The sequence below is a fragment of the Talpa occidentalis genome, unplaced genomic scaffold (genome assembly GCF_014898055.3).
Source record: "Talpa occidentalis isolate TD23 unplaced genomic scaffold, MPIMG_talOcc4v2.1 talOcc4.4, whole genome shotgun sequence".
Classification (NCBI taxonomy): Eukaryota; Metazoa; Chordata; class Mammalia; order Eulipotyphla; family Talpidae; genus Talpa; species Talpa occidentalis.
The window spans coordinates 51,291,077-51,302,116 of record NW_023604295.1 but is presented as its reverse complement, the minus strand read 5'-3'; the positions used below and the strand labels follow the sequence as shown (position 1 = coordinate 51,302,116).

Below are 11,040 nucleotides of genomic sequence, written 5' to 3'. Positions count from 1 at the left end.
CTAATGAGCCCTTCAGCTGGTTAGATGAAGGCTCATTTAAGAAAAGTGCATTCAGACAGCATTTTTTTTTTTTTTTTCAGACAGCATTTACAAGTCAGTAGACTGAGTAAGAGGACTCTGAAGACCAATCCATTTCTAACTATATTTTTGTTTATTTTTTAGTGTGTTTCCTTCGTGGTCTTTTTTGTGGCTCATACTACGTAGTTTGTGTACTTGTGTATCTGACTTTGACATTGTTTTTGCTGTGCTCAGTTGTTCCAAGACCCTCTTTCCTCACAAGCTCAGTTTCACTCTCCCATCTGCCGTGAGCCAGTTTCAGTGGCAGAAGTGGCCACATGTGCTTCCTGTAGGCCGCCTGGGCAGAAGAATGCAGTGGTGCTTCCTCTTGCTCTGGGCCGAGGGACTGAGGCAGGCTTCCCTCGCTGATGCAGGTAAGGTCTAAAAATGTAGCCTGTACCTAGAGAAAGAAGGAAGTCAGGGAGGAGTGTGGGGAAGCTCAGGCAGGGAGACTAGGTGTGAAAAACACCTCTGTCGGAGAGAAGGAAATGCTGTTTTCAGAGTCCTGCACCCGGTCCTGTGAGAAAAGGCAGTCTCAGAGAAGAAGGAGTAGTTCTGTTTGGGGCGGCAGATAAAGGCCTTGGCTTTAGGGGTGTCTAAATGGCAAACCCAAGGTAGGAAGCTCAGGGAGAGAAAGGGACTAAGACAGAGGTATTGATTTGCTTGTACAGTTCACTCTTGCTCCGTCATTCTTTCTTCTGGCCTGGGGAACCTTCTAGGAAAATACATTACATTGTCTGTGAATCAAAAATGCCTTCTTCATAGATGCTATATACCATTATAGATTGAATATATGTTAAATCTATTTCCTTCCATATTAAAAATTATAAACAAATGTCTGGAGGCACGCAAGTATTTCTACGTTGTAATGTATGTTGATTTTTGGAAGCACCCGAGAATGGAGAGGTGCCCTCGGGGTGCTGGTGGATATCGATGTTGAGGAGGGTGCTTTTGCCTGGGAGAAACAGACTTTGTCTCTCAGCCTTCTTTCCTTTGGGTGTCTCGGCTTTCCCGAAGATTTTTCCAGGCAGTCAACCAAACAGTCAGCCTTTATTTTAAAGGATAATATACCCAATGCAGAACTCGGCTACTGGAAGCTAAAATTAAAACAGAAATGGTGTCTGACAAGGGCTTATATTCTAGGCCGGGAGACAAAGTAAACAGATGAAAGTAATCAATGAGCTCTTCATGGAGTGTTATATCAGCAGATTATGCTGAGAGGCAGAGGTCTTAAGTGTCGTAGCAGTTTGTCTATATGGGGGAGGGAGGGGGTGGACTGCAGAGACTATTATTTCAAAAAGCCAGCTCTGGCTTCCCAGCCCCTTAGATTCCATGAGGTTTAAGGTCAGCCTTTGGCCTAGGACTTATACATGCTCTTCCTCTTCCCTAGGAGCTGTGGCAGGCAAAATAGTAACAGCAGGGAACATTTCTGCAGAGGAAGGTGGCTCTGTCACCTTACAATGCCACCTCTCTTCCACCACTGCCAAAGTGGTTCAGGTCAACTGGGAGCATCAGGAGCAACTTCTGGCCGTTTATAATGCTGACCACGGGTGGCACGTTCAGTCCTCCTTCATCGGCCGAGTGATTCCGGGCTCTAACCTGGGCCTTGTTCTACAATCGCTGACCACGAACGACACAGGGGAATACATCTGCATTTATTATACCTACCCTGATGGGATATACAAAGAGAGACTCTTTCTACAGGTCCTGCAGAACTCAGGTAGGCCCTCTGGAGCAGAGTGGCTCACGGCCCTTATCTGCTGGGATAGAAAGCGTGATTTTTGCCAAACATGCTGCAGAGCAGCCTCTCAACACTGGCCCACTTTCCAGTCACCTGGAGCTTTTCAATAGTCCTGATGCTGGAGCCCATCCCAGACCATGTCCATCCGACTCTCCAGGGCAGAGCTGGGGTGGGATACAGGCCTCGAGCCTCCCTGGGGGATTCAAATGTGCAGTCAGGATTGAGAACTGCTCTTTTGGGTAAGAAACACATCTTATGTATATTTACTAAGAAGACCAGTTGTTAGGGTCATGTGAAAGGATTATTGCTTATTAGTTCAGCTTTCATCAAGCAGATTAGAATTAACCTCTCAGTTTAAAAAAGATCAGAGCTGGTTAAAAACAAAGCACAGTGTGTGCTAATTGTAAATGTATGCTAGCTTGTTTGCATTTGTACATTACCTCATAGTTACCAAAATGCCCTCACATTCGTTATCCACCTGGACACTTCAACTGGTTCTCTGGAGTGTGGGAAAGGATTATGCAGAACTCTGTATAGCAGAGTGGTTGAGAACTCAGACCCTGAAGCCAGACAACTTGGGGGCAAATCCCCGTACTGCTGTTGACCTCAGACAAGATTATTTAACCTCTCCGAGCACTGGTTTAAAAATGAGGAGACATGTAAGATCTTATGAAGTACTCAACGTAAGACTGAATTATTTCCTATAAGAACATGCCCTTAAAGCAGCACTAAGTGTTAGCCGTGCTGATGATTCCTAGTTGACTGTTTGATGGAAGTAGAAGCTGAGGGGTGGACTGGCTCAAAGTGGGATTGCTAATTTTAGCAGAGGTGTTCTGTTTCCACTAAACTATATCCTCGGAGCATCTATTTACTACCATCAATTATGTTGGAGACAGAGTTTTATGAATCAGTAAAATGTGTGTGAACTGAAAAGATGAAAGGTTGCCCCAAAGTTTCCTATCAAACGCTATTTCTTGGCTGTCTCTGACATAAGCCAAGGGACATCAACAGCAAGTGGTGAATCGCTGTACCCTTCTCTGGTTCTGTGGACACTGTGGACACCTTGGGGATCCCCTCTGAATCCCCTGCTGCTGAGTTCTCTAAGACAGCTTTGCTTTCCATATATCCTCTCCCTCACCCCCTCATCTCCTACCAAAGCAGGGAACTGAGACCTCGGGGCAGGAGGAATATGTTGTAGGGAACTGGGGCTCCGCCCACATCTTGGTCCTCTGTGGATGTCATGGGCATTTGTCCTGTACTAAGGAATTGCAGCCCTTGGCTCCCTTTTTAAAAATCTAACCTTTAGCTGGAGGAAGGCTGGGCCTCTGCTACACCCTTCCCCTGGCAAGACTTCCCTGGGCTGTGCCTGAACTCCTGGGAGGAGGGGTGGGCCTGGGATGAAATGGCCTGGACTCCCTTCAGCTACAGCAGAGCACATATCTGGGCAAATGTGTTGCTCTCACATCTCCCTGGATCAAACACCCACTCATTTCTTCAAAGCTTCCCTCCTGCCTCTTCCTCCTGCCAGTAACATTTTATGTCTTTTTTTTTTTTTTTTTTTTTTTTAATAGAGGCATGCTTTATTTATTTGTTTGCTGGTTTGTTTGTTTGTTTTGTTTATACATGCACTGGGTACAGTCAGAAGTGCGGGAGGGCGAGAGAATTCACCAGAGCCAGAGCGGGGAGCAGAGCAGGCAGAAGGACCCAAGTACACTGCTGAGGGGAGCAGCGGGCTGCAGGAGAGGTCTGCGCGCCATGTGGGACCCTCCTCCGGTGGCCGGGGAGCAGCCGGGGACCGAACCGGCGCCGCAGAGGCCGCGCGCAGCTTCGCAACCCAGCGCTCAACCGCTGCGCCACCGGGGAGGCCCAACATTTTATGTCTTAATTGAAATTCACTCATTCATGTTTGGATTCATCTAACAAATATTTTTTAAGCCCTTGTTATGTGTCAGGAGTGGGGTAAACAGCATAGGGTAAGATTTCACAATGGAGCCTAAATGGAGTAAGTCCTATAGGCTTAAGGTGCAAGGATATATGCTTTTTGACATTTTTTGTACATTTAATTGTAATTAAATATTTTTCTTGATATAGTCCAAACCAAAATGAGCTTAATCTAGCTGTTTGTTTGTTTGTTTTTTTAAGTGAACAGGTTTCTATGTGTTTTAAAGGCTAGTATTAGTACATGTATAATGTACCCTTTAAAATTTCAAGTTTTCTTTAAAAAAATTCTCTAGATTTTTTTTCTTAAAGATTTATTTATTTTATACAAGAACCGAGGTACAGTCCAGGTATATGGGAGGGTGAGAGGATTCACCAGAGACAGAGCAGGGAACAGAACAGGCAGACTGACAAAATACACTGCTGAGGGGAGCACCAGGGTGAGACAGGAGAGGTCTGCTGCGCCATGTGGGAACCTCACCAGACGGTGGGGATCAAACCGGCGCTGTAGAGGCTGCGTACAGCTTCACAGCACGGTGCTCAACCACTTGCGCTACCAGGGGAGGCCTAGATTTTTTTTTTAATTAAAATTTTTTTTCCAAGTTAGCACTGACTTTTATTGGTTGAAGAAACTTCTCCCTTGGGGCCTCCCTGGTGGTACAAGGGGTTAAGACACAACCTATGAAGCTGTCCGCAGTCACTGCAGCATGAGTTCATCCCTGGCCAGGGAGCAACCCACATGGCACAGCAGACCTCTCCTGTCTGGCCCGCTGCTCCCCTCAGCAGTGTATTTCATCAGTCTGCCTGTTCTGTTCCCCACTCTGCCTCTGGTGAATCCTCTCACCCTCTGCACCTCTGGCCTGTACCCCAGCTGTTGCATGCATAAATAAAAATAAATCTTAAAAAAAAGATACTTCTCCCTCCCCCACCATTCTATATACCTCTTTGACCCCTTGTTCCTTTCCCTTTCTTTTTAAACTCTGAAACCTAACTTTATTAGTGACCACTAGGTTTTGTATTTTGCTTTGTCAGATCGTCTACTGTGTAGACATGCAATATTTGTCTCTGTCACTCACTAGCTTTCCTACATGTAATATCCTCTAGCTCCTTCCACTTTCCTTAAGGCTGACTAGCATTCCATTGCGTGGATATCCTGTGTCTTCTTCATCCAGTCTTGTCAGTGGGCATTTGTGTTACTTCCATGTTCCAGCTGCTGTAAATAATGCTGCAGGAAACATTTTGGAGCATATAATTGTTTGAGTTGATGGTTTCATGTTCTTCAGGTAGATGCCCAGGAGTGGGGTTGCTAGGTCATATGGTATTTACATTTTTAGTTATTTAAGAAGTCTAGTTGACTCTCCAAAATAACTGCACCATTTTACATTTCCACCAATGATGTATTAGGGTTTCTCATTCGCCACTTCCTCTCCAGCACTTGTTGGAGGTCTCTTAAAATATAGGCCATTCTCATGGATGTGAGATGATATCTCATTGTGGTTTAGACCTGTATCTCCTTATTAAGAGTGGTGATAATATTTTTCCATGTATCTATTGACCTTCTGTAGATCCTTTTTGGTGAATTGTCTGTTCAGATCTGCTGCTCAGTTATTAACTGAGTTATCTGCTTTGTTGTTGTTGTTAAATTGAGTGGTTTTAAATATTTTGAATATTAACCTCTTGTCAGTTGTATAATATATAAATATTTTCTCCCATTCAGTAGGATGTCTTTTTAATCTACTTCTATTTCCCTGCATAAGCTTTTTAGTTTGAGGTAATCCCAATTGTTTATTTTGGCATTTATTTCCTTTGTCATAGGGGTTGGGTCTCAAAAAAAATTTTTAATTTTAAATTTTAATTAAGCTTTTTTCTTATGGTGTGATTATAAAGTTTAATAAAAGAAAATATTCACTTTGGGGTTATTTTTTCCGGGATGTTATTATTGTTTCATGATTTTTACTGAAAGTGATTGTTGAATTCAGGAAGTGAGTGCACCACCCCAGGTGGTGCAAGGGGTTAAACACCTCACTGTGAAGCAGTCTGCAGCCTCTGCAGCATGAGTTCTATCCCCGGCCGGCCAGGGAGAAACCCACATGGTGCAGCAGACCTCTCCTGTCTCTCCCGCTGTTCCCCTCAGCAGTGTATTTCCATTGGTCTGCCTGCTCTATTCCCCGCTCTGTCTCTGGTGGATCCTCTCACCACCCCCACACCTCTGGCTGGTACCCCAGCTCTTGTACGCATAAATAAATTTTCAAAAAATCTTAAAAAAAAAAGTTTGTATGGAAAGCTGTGTGGAGATTCCTCAACCTACTAAAGATAGAGCTTCCATATGATCCAGCAATTCCACTCCTAGGTATTTATCCAAAGGACACAGAATCATCAAATCAAAAGGGCACCTGCACCCCTATGTTTATAGTAGGTGTTTTCTTTTTTGTGTGCAACTGTCAATTCTTTAAGAAATTATAATGAATTGTAGTTTCATACTGTTATATGAGAACACGTTTTGTGTGAGGAAAATAAAGTGCTGCGGTAAATTGGAAAAATAAAATAAAATAAAAAGTTTAAAAAAAGTTGTTTGTGGCATAACAAGTGTGTGAGGTATGCTGCTGCTTCAGAGATGAGTGTGGTTTCCTGATGGGTCACAGGGACACTCTGCTGACCAAGGAACTGGGCGTACAGACTAGAGTCCTGTGTCTACAGAGGAGGCCTGCTCAACCTCCAGGCCTGCCTTGCGACCTGGTGCTCAGGCATCCCCGGAAGAGCTGCCCTTTGCTTTTACCCTCCACCAATTACTTCTGTTTTTTTTTTTTTTTTTTTTAAAGTGTTATTTATTTATTTATACAAACACTGGGTACAGTCAGAAGCGCGGGAGGGTGAGAGAATTCACCAGAGCCAGAGTGGGGAACAGAACAGGCAGACCGATGAAATACACTGCTGAGGGGAGCAGCGGGCGGCAGGGGAGGTCCGCGCACCATGTGGGACCGGCGCTGCAACCACTGCGCCGCCGGGGAAGCCCCAATTACCTCTGTTTTGTCCTCCATCTAGCCGCTGAGTGGCGCCCTAGCTTCCAGATCCTGTTGCTGGGAGCCCTGGCTGCAGTGCTGGTGGTCGTCTGCACAGCTGTCGTGGTAGTGGTTGCTCTGGCCAGAAAGGTAATGACTCTGGGTGCTCATCTCAGTCCTGGGCACTCCACTCCTGCCAGCCTGGTCCTTTCTGGTGTCTTTTCTGACCAGAGAGAGACCTGCCATTCTTTGCAATTTTTGTGGTCCTTGTTCCGCCTTTTAGTGAAGTTGTTTATGCTCTTCTTCTGTCCCCTCCCTTGCTTGGCTATTATATCTCCATATAATGTGTCTCCATTCTTGTGAAATTTCCTCTTCTTCTGGAACTCTCATTTCCTGAAAGGGTTATTTTCACTTTTTTCTCATGTCTCTTATTCTCTTTTTTTGGTAATTTCTATCCACTTGTCTCATCAAATTTTAGAGTGGGATTCTTTTTGGATATTTCTTCCACTTTCTTCTTTGTTGTACCCAATCTTCTATCAAAACCTATCCATTACGTTCTTAATCTTAGTTAATATATATATATCTCAAGAATATATAAATACTCTTGTCAGCTGCCTATCTTTATTTCTAGTCAGAATGCTGTGTTTTGCTAGTTTCTCTGTAAAGGACCAGACAGTAAATCTTTTAGACTTTGTTGCATTGTCTGCCATTGTGGTGTGAAAGCACCACAGACATATGTAAGGGCATGAGTAGGCCTTGTTCCAAGAAACCTTTATTGATCAACTCTGAAATTTGAATTTTTTATGTAATTTTCAGGTGTTATGAAATATTATTCTTCTTTTGCTTTTCCCCAACCACTTAAAAATGTAAACTCCATCTTAGCTTGGGAGCAGTGCAAAAAGCCAACAAAATGGGTCAGATTTGATCCAGGGGTCTTAGTTTACCAATACCTCATTTAGTCGATTATATTGGGAAAAACTGTTTTTTTCCCCCTTCATTTCTACTCTTAGCAATCGGCAGAGCATGTTTGACACTACGTATGTGTGTGTGGGTTTGTGTGTATGTGCGTTTTCTTGTGCTGACCAATTTTCCTATACCATGTAGGAGTCTGAACGATTCAATTCAGTTCTGAAACTATCTGCCCAGAGTTAGTGTTAGATTCCATAAGTTAAAGTCTCAGTCCTACAAAACTGCCCTCACTTCAGATGACAGTTTCAAGTCCCAGTTTGTCACAACTTGCTATGAATTGGGTTTTCAACACCCCCTCCCTAGGTACTATGTTAAGATGTTTCACTAAACTCAGGGGGATACTTGCTTACATTTGCTGGTTTATTGTATAATAAAGGTTATAATATAGGATACAGATGTACTCAGCAACCTAGAAACGCTCTGAGGCCTGTACTTTGGGGGTTTTATGGACACTCCTCATGCAGGCATGAGTAATTATTAACTCATTTCCCAGTTCCCTCCTCTCTCCAGAGAATCAGGGGTGAGACTGAAAGTTCCAAGTGTCTCATCATGATTTGGTTTATATGGTGACTAGCCCACAAAAGAACCAGCCACAAAAAGTAGCCTTGTTCAAACAAAAGATCTGCCTATCACATAGGAAATTAAAAAGGGAGGTGGGAAATTCAGGAAATCACAAGGGTTGAAGAAACTATCAGCAACTGTGGTCAAAAACCACATATCAGTACCCAGGTGTAGAGATCAACATATGTGTTTCTTACTATGCACAGATCCATTATGGAATTCCCCCGTCTCTGAGGATTTTTTTTGCTTTCTTCCATAGTCTGCCAAATCAGTGGTGGCATTTCTGTTGACAGCAGTGTATTGGATATTTCTCTTGAGGACTTTGTGAGGGCGTTAACTGGAGTCATGAAGCCTGTCCCAATATTGACAAATGATTCTTCACCTAATCTGATATTCAGTTTGCCCACTTCTGGTCCATTCCTCTCAGGATTCACTCTCAGACATACATTCCCAGTTTCTGCAGGGAGATGCTAACCAGGTCCTTTAGTTATAATCTCTCTCTGTCCTTGGCATGCCTACAATTCCTTAGATTAGTAGAGCTGATATTTGACACCATTTATGGGGTTGATGGTCAGTAGGGGAAGTGAAGGCAGGTCTGGGATGGGCATTTTGGGAGCATCACACATAATGTCCTGTGGAAAAGGTAGTGAAATTGAGGACTTTCTTGCCAGAAGAATGCATCCTTATACAATATTTTTCATGCAATTCCGACATCTACCCTGACTCATAGAGGAGGTTCAACATCCTACAGACAATGGGCACCATCTAAGGGGTTAGGCAGAAGCAGGTGTGACCAATTTCCAGTTTTTCAAGATTGCTTTGCTGGTAGCCATGAAAAGGCTGTCCTTGAGTTAGGGTATTTAGAGACAGATGAGTATGGAAGTGTAGGTGAGAGAAAAGACATGGACGTGGGCAGGGAAAAGAGGTGATCAGTTTTAGAGCTACTGAAGAGAAAAATTAGATGGAATTTTATGATCAACTGCAGTTTAACATTAGGCTCCAGGTTTCTGGTCAGCCGGTGCCACAATCCAGAATAACAATGCAGGGACAGGAGCAGTTTGTGGAGTAGGGAGTACGATGGTTCCATCTGACACAGGTCCTGCCTGAGCTTGCTGTGGGCACCAGGGGGTGAGTTCTATTTAAACAGGTGACAGATTGGGTCTGGAGCTCAGGGCAGGAGCCTCTGCTTGTCTGGACAGACATTTGGGAAACTTTAGGGGACAGATGGTGGTTGTAGATACCTATGAATGAAGTGACTTGGAGAGAGTATGGAGCATATGAAGAAATTGCAGGACCCCTATTTTTGGGGAGCTGGTATGTAAGGTGATAAAGAGCAAGCCTGGCAGAAGATGAAGGTGGGGGTTTAAAGGAGGAAGTGAGCCACACGATGGTCATGTCATAGAAGCCAGGAAATGGGGATGTTTCAAAAAGGAGCAGATCAACAGTGTCCAAGGCAATGACAAGTGAGAGCACTGGAGCTGAGTGAGAAGATGAGGGCTGGAGAAGCAGCCGGCACAGTGGTGCGTGTAGTGTCATTTCAGTGGTGTGGTCAGTATTGAAATCTGGCTGTGACAAGGTGGAGAACTGAAGGGTTAAGAAATTGTTGTTTGTGGGGCCTCCCTGGTGGCGCAAGGGGTTATGCACAGCGCTGCAAAACTATCTGCAGCCTCTGCAGCACGAGTTCGATCCCCCGGCCAGCCAGGGAGCCACCCACATGGTGCAGCAGACCTCTCCTGTCTCGCCTGCTGCTCCTCTCAGCAGTGTATTTCAGTCAGTCTGCCTGTTCTGCAACCCACTCTGTCTCTGGTGAATCCTCTCATCCTCCACATTTCTGGCCTGTACCCCAGTTCTTGTATGCATAAATAAATCTTTAAAAAAAAAAGAAACATTGGTGTTGGTTAGAGCACAGCTTTGCCTCTGTGTGTGTATGTGTCTGTGTGAGTGAATGGAAGAGAGTGGTCATGATGACTAGACATCATGTTGGGGAGTAACTTTTGAATAATACTTGTTTTTCAAATAACATTTATTTTTAGAACAAATCTCTCAGAACCCGTGCTGTGGAAAGAGACCTCGGAAGAATGGCGTCTGAGCATGAGAACAGAAGTTCCCCCAGTTTGTCCTTCCCTGGAAGTTGTATCCAGGCAGCAGCTGCCCCTGTCAACCTGTGCAGAGAGCAGAGTGAGGATGATTATGCTGAGCCTCACGACTACTTCAATGTCCTCAGTTACAGGAGCCTCGGGAGATTCAGCTTCCTGCCAGAGACTGGTTAGCTCCTGGAGGCAACTCCAGGAGACACATATCTGGTTGTTATTACACATGAGGGTATAAATGTCTATGCCCTCCGTCATTGCTCTGTGTGTGTGGGGTGTGTGTGTGTGAATGTCATAATCTTTTCTCACTTCCTCTTCCTTTCCCTCCCATTGTGGCAGACTGAACTGAGCAACTTGTATCTGGTTATGAATGCAAAGCTGAAAAAGAACGTTCTGAGACATGCAGTCCTCTGAACAACACTGGGCAGGGTTTTGGGCACCAGGGTTTTGTGGTGGGTGATGATGATGATAAGATTGCAGAGCCCAGCTCATCTTTCCACTGTCATTGTCACCAACATTCATGTGTTCAGGGCAGTTCATGAATAAGGCATGGTGTCAGCTTCTGTGGGGAGATTTGAGGATGACTAAACCATAGTTCTGATACTTTAAAACGTGCAGTTGGGTGGGGAGATAACATTTATAAAAAGGTAGTAAGAGATTCAAGCCACAGCCCTTTAGGACAAGA

General features: G+C 44.4%; 1 protein-coding gene across 1 annotated transcript; it reads left to right on the top strand.

The window, feature by feature from the left end:
* Positions 1-367: 367 nt before the first annotated feature.
* TIGIT (T cell immunoreceptor with Ig and ITIM domains) lies at positions 368-10,587 on the top strand. The gene is made up of 4 exons (XM_037526617.2): positions 368-431; positions 1,451-1,777; positions 6,779-6,885; positions 10,299-10,587. The coding sequence occupies exons 1-4, from the start codon at positions 368-370 to the stop codon at positions 10,533-10,535; spliced, it is 735 nt and encodes a 244-aa protein (XP_037382514.2). The 3' UTR covers positions 10,536-10,587.
* The last annotated feature ends 453 nt before the right edge of the window (positions 10,588-11,040 follow it).